The 17449-nt window shown below is 38.0% G+C and overlaps 1 protein-coding gene across 3 annotated transcripts in view; it reads right to left on the bottom strand.

Moving 5' to 3' along the window:
- The window catches only part of ATAD2B (ATPase family AAA domain containing 2B), a 150914-nt gene that overhangs the window by 8294 nt on the left and 125171 nt on the right, over positions 1 to 17449 (bottom strand). For all 3 annotated transcript variants that reach the window (XM_019943168.2, XM_019943169.2, XM_073791563.1), the window contains 3 exons: positions 8616 to 8738; positions 5386 to 5523; positions 1005 to 1688 (listed from right to left, as the gene is read on the bottom strand). In XM_019943168.2, the coding sequence (XP_019798727.1) occupies positions 1005 to 1688; positions 5386 to 5523; positions 8616 to 8738 (945 nt within the window). The remainder of the gene's footprint in view (positions 1 to 1004; positions 1689 to 5385; positions 5524 to 8615; positions 8739 to 17449) is intronic.

Genomic DNA, 17449 nt, shown 5'->3' with positions numbered 1-17449 from the left:
AAACTGGCATTAAAAAACCTTTCTCACATAGCCCAAATCCCAGGCTAACACTATATACTCCGCACAATTTAGAGAGCATGATACAATTTCAAGATAACCTGGTATAAGAAGAGTGCTTATTCGGGAAGGAAATTCAGTACACTGAGCAGAGTAGATCTCTAAATCACCCCATCTCACTATGGGCTAAAGAATAACGATAAACAACAAAGTGGGGCCAGAAACCCTCAACGCCCCCTTTCTGCTGCTTCTTAGAAGAATCATATATCCAAAGCAAGTCAGGAGTGGGCAGAGTGCTCTGACTCTGCGAGAATAAAGTAACTTTGACAGTGAGGATTCTGCTGCTTTCTTCCGCCACTGATCGTATAGATAGAGTCTCCTAGACTAAACATCCCTCAGATTCAACTAACAGTGACTGCCTGGCATGAATATACCTTAGTACACTACCAGGAGAGGCGATTAATATACATGACTTATATAATCCCTGCAGTGGCACCACTCTGAAGTTTAATTTAGAAGATAAAAGACACAGGGTTGGAGAATATAAGCAACTAGCTCAGAGTCACATGATTATAATGAACACGAGTGGTAATTTAATGTGGGTTTATATAACTTTACTATGCCATACTGCTACAGTATCCAAGTCTTCTCACCCACCCCCACCCCACCCCAATAATCCTTCTGTTAGAAATCCATCTTCCTAACACTTGTGGATCTACTCAGCTTTTAGTCATAAATCCATTAGGACAGGGATGACAATCAGGTGGGAAGCAGAAGAGGAAGCAGCCAGGTAAGCAATGCATTCTGGACCACAAACCCTCTGAAACATTCACCAAAATTTATTACGTATGTGTACACTTTTCTAGGCAAAGGGGTGAAAAGTGCAACAGATTCTCAAAGGGGTATAATTATTTATCAACTATTGCTACTGGGGACCAGATAAAATATGCACTTAATTAACTCTGCAGTTAAAACCTTCAGGAAAAATTTTCAAACATTAGCTCTACCTTCTTTATCCAGTTCTGCATCTTTAACCTCCACATCAGGGCCAGGTTCGAACTTCTCATTATTGCTACATTCCACTGCCTCTAGTTTCTCAGCATCATCTCCGTGATTTTCATTTGAAGCTTCTGGTTTTTCTTTTGACTGGTCCTCCAGAAGATTCTTTTGTTCAGAACTACATTTGTCTCCACTACCACAGAAAGAAACTACTTCAGCTTTGCCATTCTGACACTCCAGAAGTGGTATTCCTTCAAAACTGTCAGTGGAGGCCTCACCGTTTAGACAGCTTCCTTTAAGGAAAGACTCTTTCCTAGATGTCTGTTCTGGATTTAGAGAACTGCTGCTGTTGACCAGTAGAGACTCATTTGAACTTTCCTCTTCAGTAGATGCAAAGTTCTCTTTTGTGCCCGCTCCGTTGTTAAGCCTCCGCCCCTGGTCCATGTCCATGATGTCACACGATGATTCATCATTGGTCATAGATAAGTCTCCAGTCTCTTCTCCATTTTCTTCATGGCAGTCAGTGCTTACCTCAAACTCTCCATTTTCTAGCAATTTCCTGTCCTCCATATGATTCTCATAGTCAGCAAATTTGGTGTCCTCTTCATCTTTTTTTAAATTATTGACTTTCCTTTTCTTAATAATTCCTTTACCCCACTGTGATCGCCGCCTTGATTTTCTCCGAACTCGAACTATTTTACAAAGAAGGGAAAAAGATATGTAGAACCTGGAATGCAATGCTTGTTTTACAAATGTTTATTAAGTAAGACGCAAACGAAAGTAAACCCATACTAGCGTAACACACAGACAAAAACTACTTAGCTCTTGACATCCATGCTGACTAATCCTCACAAACTACAAGTAAAATGGATATGAAGTCAGGGATGAACTCTGAAGAATGAAAGGAATTTACATTTATTTCCTGTATGAGTTTACTCAGCACTCACTTTTTACCACTGCCCTGGATTCTACTTTATAGCTGTTCCTAATTCCTAACATGCAGGGGCCAAGCGTACTATACACACATTTAGGGAATGACCACATTACCAAGCTGCCTGGAAGGTTTGGGGCTATAGCCCTGGACTTCCACCAGGAAGATGAGTGCTTTGTCAGCAAGATCACCCAAGAGCTTCTAAACCATGAAAGGAAATTAAAGTATGATCCACTATATGAAGAGAGAATAGTTACAGGTATCCCGACAAAGCAATCTCTACTGCCTCTCCTTCCAGAAGAAACATAAGCCCTATGAAGGTTATATAGACAATGTGGTTAGCCAGCTGTTAGCCATCTACCACAAATGGTTCACCTATCAGGATCAATTTCTTGCAAAGTTGTTATTTGAAAATATGTAGAAAAATTAAGCCCTCTGCTATCAAGGCAGCAACAACATTAACAAACAATGAAAATAAATATTTGGTCAGTTATGTGAAACGGGAGACCTACAAAAGTTGTAGGGACTATACTCCTAGATGTTAGAAACTATCATGAGCTTTTATGAGTAGATAGCTGGTACTTCCAGGTAATGATGGCCCCAGGAATCTTTAATTTCCCATGTATGTATCAAAGGTAGCTGGTTATACAAGTCGATCCCATTGTCCCTTAAATAAAAAGTTAACTTTTATTTTGCAATGTGGGACATTTTCGCAAAGAAATTTAAATACAAAGTTATTAAAGCAAACTAGTTAAGCTAGAGACCTATCACTTCTGGTGTCAAACACCAAATTCTAAATATTAGTTTGTTGAAAGCCATCAGAGTAAAAATAATTCATATTTTTCCAAGGCTATAAATGTAATGTCAAATCTGGCTTAATTTTAAAAGAGATAATATATATTTTTAATATGTCAATGTTGAAAGCTTCCTGGGCAAAGACATTTTAAAAAGAAAATACAAATATGAGACCACTAAGTGTAGATTGTTTAATCCACAGTTTAAAAACTGCTTTTGAAAGACAAATAGAGGGGAATGTGGTCTTAAGACAACCCTTCTTTACTCTAGCACTTAATATGAACTTGTGATCTATCAACAGTATATAGTGTGTTTACATACTTTTCCCATCCTTTCATCTTTAATCCTTACTGAGTCTCTGTAAAGACACCAAGGTATTCACAAGTGTTGACAAATTTTGTCATAACTATCACTCTTCTTTCTCATCTAAGAATAAATCTACTAAAGGTTTCTAAAATCATCTGCAAAATTCAAGTTATTTAGTCACTTGGCTCAAAATTTATTTTGCCTTCAAAACTGTACTATCATTACCATCATCTCTCCATTCCTTTATCCCCTATTAATTTCTATTTTTACAATTTACAGCTATAGGGTAATTGGAGATGAAATTTCTATATTAGTCTACTTTTAAAAGCACAGGCTATAAGTGATAGGCATTCATAAGCATTCCATTACTTATATGAAAAACTAATCCAGTCCACATTAAAAATGTAAGAAAAGTATTCAGCTTGCTCTTTCTCTAAAATGTAGAACTGTTAGGTTTTACTACCTGACAGGTCACTCCTGACATTGTGTCCTTGCTTATTCTCCAATAACCAAAGGTAAAAGAGGTTCCCTTTTTCTTTCCTCACTAAGCCATGGAGCACTAGAGCAAGAGGCTGGACCCTGCTTGATCAGGAGCCAGCGCAACTCCTTAAAATGTACTCATACCCTAAGCAAAGGTTAGAAGCCCTTCTGAAGTAAGGTTATTTCTAATGCTTTCATCCCAGCTAAGAAAAAGAAAATGTTCTTATTTGGGGAGAGGTCAAACTAGAGATATTTTCCCCGTCCTTTTATAATCACTTCTAATGCTTAGTATGATTTTGGTAAAATAAGAGGAATTGGTTATATACGTGCCACAAGAATAGGGATTTTTGTTTTAGTCACTGCTCTATCCCCACAGCACCTGGCATGTGGTAGTATATATTTACAGAACTAATCTTTAACATACCCACTTCCTTTTTCAAGGGTGCTTTGTGTGAAAAGCCCATTTAGAGGCACAATCTTTAAAATCAAGTTTTATAACATCTCTGGGGTTGTTTCCAAAACTAAGACCTTAGAAAAGCAACTCTTCCAAAGGGAGATTTAGACATATGATTTAAGTAACTTAATGTAAAACAGACAAATGATGAGTCACATATGCCATCTACTGGTAAGAGAAAACAGGACTCACATTTGTAGATTACAATATTTTAATACTTAAAGGAAATTAAAACTGCTTGAAGCCAGTATTCAATGTGTTTTAGTTAGTAAATATTTTTACCAGTTGCAGAGAATGTAGGGATTTCAAGGTTTAAATTAGAGTGCTGTGTCACAGAATCCAGGTCACGATCCAAGGTACAACTAGGATAAATAGCTTAATCAGTTTTATGGAACTAAATGCACCATTAAGTCCTTCAAATGTTCTCACACATGAATGCCACTTATCACAAAGAGAACAAGATAAAAAAAACTGAGTCTGGTTCATTCATTCAAATTCAATGCCACTGGCGAAAGAACTTATTATGGCCATCTTTACTGACAGTTGGAGCAGAATTACCACCTTTATATCAGAAGAACAGCGTATATCTTCCAAAGATGGCTATCTTTAGTGAAACATAAAGATTACATTAGGATTGTACCCCAATAAACATGTTAAAAAAATTACATTAGGAAGATGCTGTGTTTATTAACATTTGTCTTTTAGAAATTTTACAGATCACCATGAATGAGGAAAAGTGAGGAGAACCCAGAACACTGAATTTTCCCCTAAATACATCTGACTTAAACAAAGCCAGTTAAAGAAGGCTACACAGATTTTTCTCAGAAAAATCAACTTCCTGCTGTCAATTCTGTCACTCTCCTAAGCTGGAGTTTCCATTTCCCACCATAACAAGAACATTCTGCATAACATACAGCAAGGGGTTGGAGGCGGGGTGGATAAAAAAATCTATTGGTGGGCTTCCGTGGTGGCACAGTGGTTGAGAGTCCGCCTGCCGATGCAGGGGACACGGGTTCGTGCCCCAGTCTGGGAAGATCCCACATGCCGCGGAGCGGCTGGGCCCGTGAGCCATGGCCGCTGCGCCTGCGCGTCCGGAGCCTGTGCTCCACAACGGGAGAGGCCACAACAGTTAGAGGCCCACGTACCGCCAAAAAAAAAAAAAAAAAAAAAAAATCTACTGGCTCCACATCTCTATCTAAAAACCAAAGTTTAAAACTGAAGATATTCAAATCTAGTTCAATTACAACAGCAAGCATTGAATGGAGATAGGAGAAAAGCAAATAAGGTTAAAGAAATGTATTCTGATTCAGCATTTTACCCCACAAGTTCTTAGCAGCCCTTTGGTATATGTGCCCAATTCCTAACACATCTGCCTCATTTGCAGTTGTTCCCACTACTGGATAACACGATCTCAAATACTCACATGCACATTTATTTGCAGAGCTGTGCCAGATATCCATTGGATTTCTTTGTTTGTGCCGAAATGCCTCTTCAACTCTAGTTTCCATCTTTCGAGCTCCAGTACCATGAGGATTTATTTGTTCTGCTGTTACCGATAAGCCTGCAAGCAGAAGATAAGCGACACCTATTTAAATATTTCCAGCTACATAAACCAACAAGGTTAAAAAAAGTCTGAAATACAAAACTGAATTTTAAAGTCATTAATTATACTTGGACAGTCTGTAATTTGGATGAAATAGTATCTATTGATTTAAGATGGGAAAGAAACTAGATATAAAATCATAAAAATAAAATGGCAGGCCATGCTTATTTACACTTAATCCCCAAAGGGCCCTGTGTTTATTCATTTTACTTTGCAGAGGGATACATTTCACATTTTTATGACTGTGAGACAGTAAGATTATATATAGTCTAAAAGTCATGATTTCTGCCATCTTAGAAAGTATAAGCATATATTTGGCCACTGAACCCCATTCATATGAACTGTTTCCGTCTGACATTAGCTGGTTGTCACACCACACTGCATAAGTTTGGTTTTCGTGCACTGATCTTCATAAAAATAACCATTCCATCTCAATTCTCTTTACTAGATTTCTTTCTTCTATGCCATCCTTAAATGTTGCCTTCCTTAAACATTTCTAAGGGCTGTCTCTGGAATCCCTTTTCTTCTCACTTTAATCTACACCTTCCACCACAAATATTCGTGCCTTCAGCTCCTACTGGCATTATATAATTATTCCCAAATTACATCTTTAGTCCAAAACTCTCTTGAGCTTCTGATTCATATCAGTTGCCTACTTGATATCACCAACTGGATATCCTAGAGATAGGTCAAATTAAAGATAACTGGTTTCTCTTTCCCCACCAAAAAAAACCTGTCCTTATATATTCCCTCTCTCTACTGGTGGTATTAGCATCTACTTAAGCCATTAAACCAGTAACATGGCAGCCAATTTTGCCTCTTCCTTTCCTTCACAATGCCCTCCACCCCTGCAGCTGCATCTCTCTCATGTTAATCCTACCTTCATTCCCACTTCACTAATTAAAACTCTGGACTACTCCAACAGCCCTCCCCCCACCAAAAGCTTTATTGAGGTACAATTTACACAACATAAAAATCACTCATTTTAAGTGTACGATTCAGTGATTTTTAGTGAATTTACAGAGCTGTGCAATCACCACAGCAATCCAATTTAGGTAACGGTTCCAGGCAACCACTAGTCCACTTTTTGTCTCTATAGACTTGCCTTTTGTGAGCATTTCATATAAATAGAATCATGCAATATGTGCTCTTTTGTGACTGCCTTCTTTCACTTAGCATAACATTTATAAAGTTCATCCATGCTGTACCATGTATCAGTACCTTATTCCTTTTTATAGCTGAGCAATATGTCACTATACAATATACCCTGTTTTTTTTTTGGTTTTTTTTTTTTGCGGTACACGGGCCTCTCACTGTTGTGGCCTCTCCCGTTGCGGAGCACAGGCTCCGGACGCGGAGGCTCAGCGGCCATGGCTCACGGGCCCAGCTGCTCCGTGGAATGTGGGATCTTCCCGGACCGGGACACGAACCCGCGTCCCCTGCATTGGCAGACGGACTCTCAACCACTGCGCCACCAGGGAAGCCCTTATACCCTGTTTTGTTTACCCATTCATCAGTTGACGGACATTTGGGTTGTTTCCGGTTTTTAATTGTTGTGAATAATACTGCTATGAACATTCACGTACAAGTCTTTATATGGACATATGTTTTCATCTCTCTTGGGTAGATCCCTAGGAGTAGAATCGCTCGGTCATATGTAAATATTATGCTTAACTTTTTAGAAACTGCCAAAATGTTTTCAAAACTGGCTCCAACAGCTTTTTAACTGGTCTCTCATCCTCCTACTGAGCCACATTGAGACCTTGCTATTTCCTGCTGCCAAAGCAATTTACCAATCCATTCCACTGTTTCAAATACTTCTATGAATCCTACTGACTATGGCAATTGTTCTCAAACTTTAGTGTACATAAAAAGCACTTCAGTTTGTTGAAGTGCAGATTTCTTGGCCTTCAGATTCTCGGCCAGAGAATCTAATTCGGTAGTTCTAAGCTGATGTGGGTAATAAACACAAACACATTTTTAAAAACATAGATCTACAGGATAAAGTCCAAGCTCCTTAGCAAGACATTGATTCATTCAAATATTTATAAAAAGCCTGTTGTGTACCAGAGATAGTTCTAGGGACTGCAGTAGAGCTATGAATAAGACATTCACAGCACTTATATTCTAAATAAGGAGGAGAGAGACAACAACAGTAACAAAATGCCAAGTGCTATGGTGACCAGAGCCTAATAAGATTAGGTGGCCAGGGAAGGCCTCTCTAAGGCAGTAGAAGAAAAGCGTCTTCACAACTTCAATGTCCTGGACTCAGCTCACCTTCTGAGCTCTGTTTCCCACCATTCTGTACATCTTTAGCAATACCAGTTTGCAGTTCTTCCAATACACCACGTTATTTCACGTCTCTGCGCCTGTACACGTAGTGTGCTGTGCTTACAATACCTCCTCCTTCTCCGTCACTGCTTCCCTTCCTCTACTTCACTAGAGACAACACTTCTATATTCATTCCCCAAACTCTGATCAAAATGCTGGGTTTCCTACCAGGAGGTCCCTCCTCTGTGCTATGAACATGCTTCAATCAGTGCATATGCCACACTATACTCGATTTGTTTTACACTTACTCTCTCCTACTAAAGCGTGAGTTCCTCAAGGACAGGATTATATATAGAACGAACAAAACGCATCTGCTAATTCTGTGTTTATATTAACAAAATTGCACATAAATTCCAACAGGTTTAAAAAAAAAGTATTCCTAAAAACCATTTTTAAGTATCGGTATTAGATACAAACTGATGAAAATAAACCCTCTTCAAATATGAAAGCCTATCTAAATCCTTTAAGAACAGAAATCCATAATTAAAGATATATGCCTGCAAAAGAAATTTCACTAAGAAGTACTTTATTTCTGTCATTTGCACTAAAACTGTTATAGAAAGTAAAATTTTAAAACATCTTTGAGAATTTACATGACATTTTCATATCAGAAATTAAGGATGGGCCTCAAAATACATTTTCATAATACCAGCAACCGTAAAGAAACAACATTCAATGACCTCTTACTCTTCAGTAGCAAGTTCATTTCTATAACTTACCTCTTTTTATTCTTGCTTCCTTAATTTCTTCACAGAGTTTATTAAATTCTGGATCCAATTCAGCTGCAATGATGGCATGCGCAGTGTCCTTCAGGGTACAAGCCCTGTGCCTAATTATTTTATCTGTTAAAAAGTTGGTATACATTTATTATAAATACAAGTGAAATAACATGAACAAAGGGCATCTTAAAAAGAAAAGGAACACAAACATTTAAATAAAACTGTGACTGCAATGAGAAGCCTGGGCACCTCAACGAAGAGCAGCCCCCTGCTCGCCACAACTAGAAAAAGCCCACGCACAGCAACAGACTCAACACAGCCAACAAAAAAATTTTTTAAAAGGCTTTATCAAAATAATTAATTAATTTAAAAAACTGAAAAGCATTTCTAGCTAAGAAGCAAGCTCATTTAAATGATGAACAAAAAATAAATATAATAAGCTACTCAATCAAGTTGACAATCCTCTGAGAACTATACTTTTAGAACTTCAAAGTACTAAGCCTACTTAACAAATCATTACCTCAAAGATATGGCTTAATTTTATATTTTTCAAAAATGTATGACATTCAATAAAGATTTTTAAGAGATTTACAGGATATTCACCGTATGTCCAGCACCAGAGCTACCATGGATAGATACCGAGATTTCAGAAAACCTTACATAATTTTCTCCACGAGACAAAACTGGTCAAAACTATGCTAAATTAAGGGTGACTGATTAAAAAATTGTGACAGGAACAGACAAATACAATAAGGCACCTAAGATAAGAATGCAAGATGACATAAATTGCAGGTAGATCTAGGAGAGAAGTGCATACTCTGTTCTAGATAAACTATATACCTAAAATTGCTACTAAAAGAAGAGTCTCTGCTTTACACTAACAGAGGAGTCCTCATTAACTAACAATATGCATAAACAGTGCTCCCTAGAGCTGTGCAACTCCAAGATATTAAAAGTCAAGTTAATATACCAAGGTCACTTAATTTGTAACAGAATTTAGCACTAGCATCTAAGTCACAAAATAACATCTGCTTTTTCACCTCTAGTAAAGACAAAAAGTATAAAGATGTATTTTATTTATAACTTTTCTTATTAGAAAGTCTAATAGTTCACTGTAGAAATCTTATAAAAACAAGCATGCAGCACTCAAAAAGCAACCCACTGGTATATTTCCTTCCAATGTATTTTCTCTAAACTTTCACTCAATAAATATTGTCAACTGTACCAGGAAGTAAGTCAGGTGATGGCTACACAGTAGTGAACAAAATAGACAGGTGTCCACTTTCAAGGAGCTTTTCAGAATAGTATAGAAAAGAGGTATTTTACCAAATAATCTCATATACACATATAAACACCTTCTCCTACCCCTCCCTCACCCCCCAAAAAACCTGTAACAGCTATGATGAAAATCTACAGGATACTGGTGTGGATACCAATTTTGAATGGGCAAGTCAGGAAAGACTTCTCGGAATTAGTGGCATTTAAGCTGAGACTTAAAGCATGCATGGGGGTAGCCACTGACAAAGGGAAAAACCAGTGCAGGTTCAGAAAATACCATGTGAGAAAGTTCTGGAGTTAAAAGATCTTGGAGATTTTAAGAAACTGAAAGGTAGCCTAAGTGATTACAACACAATAAGCAAGAGGCAAACGGGAATCTGACCATATTCAAAGGATTTTAGATCTTATCCCAAGAGCAATGAAAAGTCATTGAAAAGATCCAAGCAGAGAAATTACATGATTTAAATGCTCATCTTCGAAAGATCTCTCTGGCTGTTCCCTAGAGACTGGATTGAGAGGGTCAGGCATAAAACCAGGGAGTATAATCGGAAGGCAATTTTTAGTGAAAAGAGAAGAGAGAACTGAACCAGGTGGTAGTGAAGAAAAGGAAGACTACAGCTTTGAAATGTGTTCTCAATGACACAACTTGGTAGTAAAGCAGGGGATGAGATAAGCATCAAGGAAGATTCCCTAGCTTCCTGCATGAAAAATGGGAGGATGGAAGTACCGCTTACAAAAATAAAAATTTTAAAAAAAAAGGAAAAAAAAATCCTACAGTATAATTAGAAAGGAAGCAGGAAAAAAAGTTAGAGATTTGCGCTAGTTTAAAGAGTTTAGTTTTGACATGACTAAAAAATATCTAATAGAGCCTGAGCCAAGATCGCAAAGTAGAAGGACGTGCTCTCACTCCCTCTTGCGAAAACACCAGAATCACAACTAGCTGCTGGTCAATCATTGACAGGAAGACACTGGAACTAACCAAAAAAGATACCCCACATCCAAAGATAAGGGAGAAGCCACAATGAGAACGGTAGGAGGGGTGCAATCACAGTAAAAAAAAAAAAAAAAAATCCCATAACTGCTGGGTGGGTGACTCACAGACTGGAGAACACTTATACCACAGAAGTCCACCCACTGGAGTGAAGGTTCTGAGCCCCACGTCAGGTTCCCAAACTGGGATCCGGCAACGGGAGGAGGAATTCCTAGAGAATCAGACTTTGAAGGCTAGTGGGATTTGATTGCAGGACTTCGACAGGACTGGGAGAAACAGAGACTCCACTCTTGGAGGGCGCACACAAAGTAGTGTGCGCATCGGGACCCAGGGGAAGGAAGAGTGACCCCAGGGGAGGCTGAACCACACCTACCGGCTAGTGGTGGAGGGTCTCCTGCAGAGGCGGGGGTGGCTGTGGCTCACCATGGGGACAAGGACACTGGCAGCAGAAGTTCTGGGAAGTATGCCTTGGCGTGAGACCTCCCAGAGTCCACCATTAGCCCCACCAAAGAGCCAGGTAGGCCCCAGTGTTGGGTCGCCTCAGGCCAAACAACCAACAGGGAGGGAACCCAGCCCCACCCATCAGCAGTCAAGTGGATTAAAGTTTTACTGAGCTCTGCCCACCAGAGCAACAGTCAGCTCTACCCACCACCAGTCCCTCCCATCAGGAAACTTGCACAAGCCTCTTAGATAGCCTCATCCACCAGAGGGCAGACAGCAGAAGCAAGAAGAACTACAATCCTGCAGCCTGTGGAACAAGTATCACATTCACAGAAAGATAGACAAGATGAAAAGGCAGAGGGCTATGTACCAGATGAAGGAACAAGATAAAACCTCAGAAAAACAACTAAATGAAGTGGAGATAGGCAACCCTCCAGAAAAAGAATTCAGAATAATGATAGTGAAGATGATCTAGGACCTCGGAAAAAGAATGGAGGCAAAGATCGAGAAGATGCAAGAAATGTTTAACAAAGAACTAGAAGAATTAAAGAACAAACAGAGATGAATACAATAACTGAAATGAAAAATATACTAGAAGGAATCAATAGCAGAATAACTGAGGCAGAAGAATGGATAAGTGGTCTGGAAGACAGAATGGTGGAATTCACTGCCACAGAACAGAATAAAGAAAAAAAGAATGAAAAGAAATGAAGACATCCTAAGACACTTCTGGGATAACATTAAATGCAACAACATTCACATTATAGGGGTCCCAGAAAGAGAAAAGACAGAGAAAGGACCCGAGAAAACATCTGCAGAGATTAGAGTCGAAAACTTCCCTCACATGGGAAAGGAAATAGCCACCCAAGTCCAGGAAGCACAGAGAGTCCCAGGCAGGATAAACCCAGGAGAAACATGCCGAGACACATAGTAATCAAACTGGCAAAAATTAAAGACAAAGTAAAATTATTGCAAGCAGCAAGGGACAAATGACAAATAACATACAAGGGAACTCCCATAAGGTTAACAGCTGATTTCTCAGCAGAAACTCTACAAGCCAGAAGGGAGTGGCATGATATACTTAGTGATGAAAGGGAAGAACCTACAACCAAGATTACTCTACCCAGCAAGGATCTCATGCAAATTCCATGGAGAAATCAACAGCTTTATAGACAAGCAAAAGCTAAGAGAATTCAGCACCACCAAACCAGCTCTACAACAAATGCTAAAGGCACTTCTCTAAGTGGGAAACACAAGAGAAGAAAAGGACCTACAAAAACAAACCCGAAACAGTTAAGAAAATGATCATAGGAACATACATATCGATAATTACCTTAAACGTGAATGATTTAATGTTCCAGCCAAAAGACACAGGCTTGCTGAATGGATACAAAAACAAGACCCATATATATTATAAGAGACCCACTTCAGACCTAGGGACACATACAGACCGAAAGTGAAGGGATGGAAAAAGATATTCCATGCAAATGGAAATCAAAAGAAAGCTGGAGTAGCAATACTCATATCAGATAAAATAGACTTTAAAATAAAGAATGTTACAAGAGACAAGGAAGGACACTACATAATGATCAAGGGATCAATCCAAGAAGAAGATATAACAATTATAAATATATTAGCACCCAATATAGGAGGACCTCAATACATAAGGCAACTGCTAACAGCTATAAAGAGGAAATCGACAGTAACACAGTAATAGTGGGGGACTTTAACACCTCACTTACACCAATGGACAGATCATCCAAAATGAAAATAAATAAGGAAACAGAAGCTTTAAATGACAACAGACCAGATAGATTTAATTGATATTTATAGGACATTCCATCCCCAAACAGATTACACTTTCTTCTCAAGTGTGCACGGAACATTCTCCAGGATAGTTCATATCTTGGGTCTCAAAACAAGCCTCAGTAAACTTAAGAAAACTGAAATCATATCAAGTGTCTTTTCTGACCACAATGCTATGAGATTAGAAATTAATTACAGGGAAAAAAACGTAAAAAACACAAACACATGGAGGCTAAACAATACGTTATTAAATAACCAAGAGATCACTGAAGAAATCAAAAAATACCTAGATGGGCTTCCCTGGTGGCGCAGTGGTTGAGAGTCTGCCTGCCGATGCAGGAGACACGGGTTTGTGCCCCGGTCCGGGAGGATCCCACGTGCCGCGGAGTGGCTGGGCCCGTGGGCCATGGCCGCTGAGCCTGCGTGTCCGGAGCCCGTGCTCCGCAACGGGAGAGGCCACAACAGTGAGAGGCCCGCGTACCGCAAAAAAAAACAAACAAAAAAACCTGGAGACAAATTACAATGAAAGCACGACGATCCAAAACCTATGGGATGCAGCAAAAGCAGTTCTAAGAGGGAAGGTTATAGCTATACAAGCCTACCTCAAGAAACAAGAAAAATCTCAAATAAACAATCTAACCTTAAACCTAAAGGAACTAGGGAAAGAAGAACAAACAAAACCCAAAGTTAGCAGAAGGAAAGAAATCATAAAGATCAGAGCAGAAATAAACAAAACAAGAAACAAAGAAAACAATAGCAAAGATCAAGAAAACTAAAAGCTGGTTCTTTGAGAAGATAAACAAAATTGATAAACCATTAGCCAGAATCATCGGGAAAAAGAGGGAGAGGACTCAAATCAATAAAATTAGAAATGAAAAAGGAGAAGTTACAACAGACACAGCAGAAATACAAAGCATCCTAAGAGACTACTACAAGCAACTCTATGCCAATAAAATGGACAACCTGGAAGAAATGCCCAAATTTTTAGAAAGGTATAACCTTCCAAGACTGAACCAGGAAAAAATAGAAAATATGAACAGACCAATCAGGAGTAATGAAATTGAAACTGTGATTAAAAATCTTCCAACAAACAAATGTCCAGGACCAGATGGCTTCACAGGTGAATTCTATCAAACATTTAGAGAAGAGCTAACACCCATCCTTCTCAAACTCTTCCAAAAAACTGCAGAGGAAGGAACACTCTCAAACTCATTCTATGAGGCCACCATCCCCCTGATACCAAAACCAGACAAAGATACTACAAAAAAAGAAAATTACAGACCAATATCACTCATGAATATAGATGTAAAAATCCTCAACAAAATACTAGTAAACAGAATCCAAAAACACATTAAAAGGATCATACCATGATCAAGTGGGATTTATCCCAGAGATGCAAGGATTCTTCAATATATGCAATTCAATCAATCTGATACACCATATTAACAAATTGAAGAATAAAAACCATATGATCATCTCAATAGATGCAGAAAAATCTTTTGACAAAATTCAACACCCATTTATGATAAAAACTCTCCAGAAAGTGGGCATAGAGGGAAACTACCTCAACATAATAAAGGCCATATATGACAAACCCACAGCAAACTCAACGGTGAAAAACTGAAAGCATTTCCTCTAAGATCAGGAAAAAGACAAGGATGTCCACTCTCACCACTATTATTCAACATAGTTTTGGAAGTCCTAGCCACTGCAATCAGAGAAGAAAAAGAAATAAAAGGAATACAAATTGGAAAAGAAGAAGTAAAACTGTCACTGTTTGCAGATGACATTGTACTATACATAGAGAATCCTAAAGATGCCACCAGAAAACTACTAGAGCTAATCAATGAATTTGGTAAAGTTGCAGGATACACAATTAATTCACAGAAGTCTCTTGCATTCCTATACACTAATTATGAAAAATCTGAAAGAGAAATTAAGGAAACACTCCCATTTACCATTGCAACGAAAAGAATAAAATACCTAGGAATAAACCTACCTAGGGAGACAAAAGACCTGTATGCAGAAAACTGTAAGACACTGATGAAAGAAATTAAAGATGATACAAACAGATGGAGCAATATACCATGTTCCTGGACTGGAAGAATCAATGTTGTGAAAATGAGTATACTACCCAAAGCAATCTACAGATTCAATGCAACCCCTATCAAATTACCAATGGCATTTTTTACAGAAATAGAACAAAAAATCTTAAAATTTGTATGGAGACACAAAAGACCCCAAATAGCCAAAGCAGTCTTGAGGGAAAAAAAGAGAGCTGGAGGAATCAGACTCTCTGACTTCAGACTATACTACAAAGCTACAGTAATCAAGACAATACGGTACTGGCACAAAAACAGAAACAGAGATCATAGGAACAAGATGGAAAGCCCAGAGATAAACCCAGACACCTATGGTCAACTAATCTATGACAAAGGAGGCAAGGATATAAAATAGAGAAAAGACAGTCTCTTCAATAAGTGGTACTGGGAAAACTGGACAGCTACATGTAAAAGAATGAAATTAGAACACTCCCTAACATCATACACAAAAATAAACTCAAAATGGATTAGAGACCTAAATGTAAGACTGGACACTATAAAACTCTTAGAGGAAAACATAGGCAGAACACTCTTTAACATAAATCACAGCAAGATCTTTTTTGATCCACCTCCTAGAGTAATGGAAATAAAAACAAAAATAAACAAATGGGACCTAATGAAACTTCAAAGCTTTTGCACAGCAAAGGAAACCATAAACAAGACAAAAAGACAACCCTCAGAATGAGAGAAAATATTTGCAAATGAATCTCAATGGACAAAGGCTTAATCTCCAAAATATATAAACAGCTCATGCAGCTCAATATTAAGAAAACAAACAACCCAATCCAAAAATGGGCAGAATACCTTAATAGACATTTCTCCAAAGAAGACATACAGATGGCCAACAAGCACAGGAAAAGCTGCTCAACATCACTAATTATTAGAGAAATGCAAATCAAAACTACAATGAGGTATCACCTCACACCAGTCAGAATGGGCATCATCAGAAAATCTACAAACAACAAATGCTGGAGAGGGTGTGGAGAAATGGGAACCCTCTTGCACTGCTGGTGGGAATGTAAATTGATACAGCCACTATGGAGAACAGTATGGAGGTTCCTTAAAAAACTAAAAAATAGAATTACCATATGATCCAGCAATCCCACTACTAGGCATACACCCAGAGAAAACCATAATTCAAAAAGACACATGCACCCCAATGTTCATTGCAGCACTATTTACAATACCCAGGTCATGGAAGCAACCTAAATGCCCACTGACAGACGAATGGATAAAGATGATGTGGTACATATATACAATGGAATATTACTCAGCCATAAAAAGGAACGAAATTGGGTCATTTGTTGAGACGTGGATGGATCTAGAAACTGTCATACAGAGTGAAGTAAGTCAGAAAGAGAAAAACAAATATCGTATATTAACGCATATATGTGGAACCTAGAAAAATGGTACAGATGAACCAGTCTGCAGGACAGAAACTGAGACACAGATGTAGAGAACAAACGTAGGGACACTAAGGGGTAAAGCAGCAGCGGGTGGGGGTGGTGGTGTGATTGGGAGATTGGGATTGACATGTATACACTGATGCATATTAAATTGATGACTAATAAGAACTTGCTGTATAAAAAAATAAAATATAATTTAAAAAAAAATCCAAGTGGAGATATGTAGGCAAATGAATATAGATCTCGACAATTTATGACCAAAAGCCACAATGTGTAATCTGTATTTATTATTTAAAATTTTGTACTTCCCTAAGCCTTAAAAGAAAGAAAAAAGATTATGGCATAAGAGACATATAATAAACTGCACATATTTAAAGTATATATTGTGATATGCTTTGACCTAAGTACAAATCCATAACATCATCATTATATCAAGATAATGAATATATCCACCATCACCAAAAGTCTCCTTGTGCCCCTCTGTCATCCTTCCTTTCACTCTTTACACAACCCCCCATTCCCAGGGAACCACAGGTCTGTTTACTGTTACCATAGATTACTTCATATTTTCTAGAATTATGTACATTATAATAGATATGAATTGCATATATATCTCTATATATTAATGTATATATAATTCTAACATATTTATAAATACATATATAAATGGGGTTATAAAGTATATATTCTTTTTTTGTCTGGCTTCTTTTACTTGTCATAATTATTTTGACATTAATACCTATTGTTTTATATAATACTGTATAGCAACTACACTTCAATTAAAAATTAATTTTTTAAAAAAATAATAAA

This window comes from Tursiops truncatus, chromosome 14 (assembly GCF_011762595.2).
Source record: "Tursiops truncatus isolate mTurTru1 chromosome 14, mTurTru1.mat.Y, whole genome shotgun sequence".
Lineage (NCBI taxonomy): Eukaryota > Metazoa > Chordata > Mammalia > Artiodactyla > Delphinidae > Tursiops > Tursiops truncatus.
The sequence above is the reverse complement of the archived record's forward strand: the minus strand, read 5'-3'. Positions and strand labels throughout refer to the sequence as shown.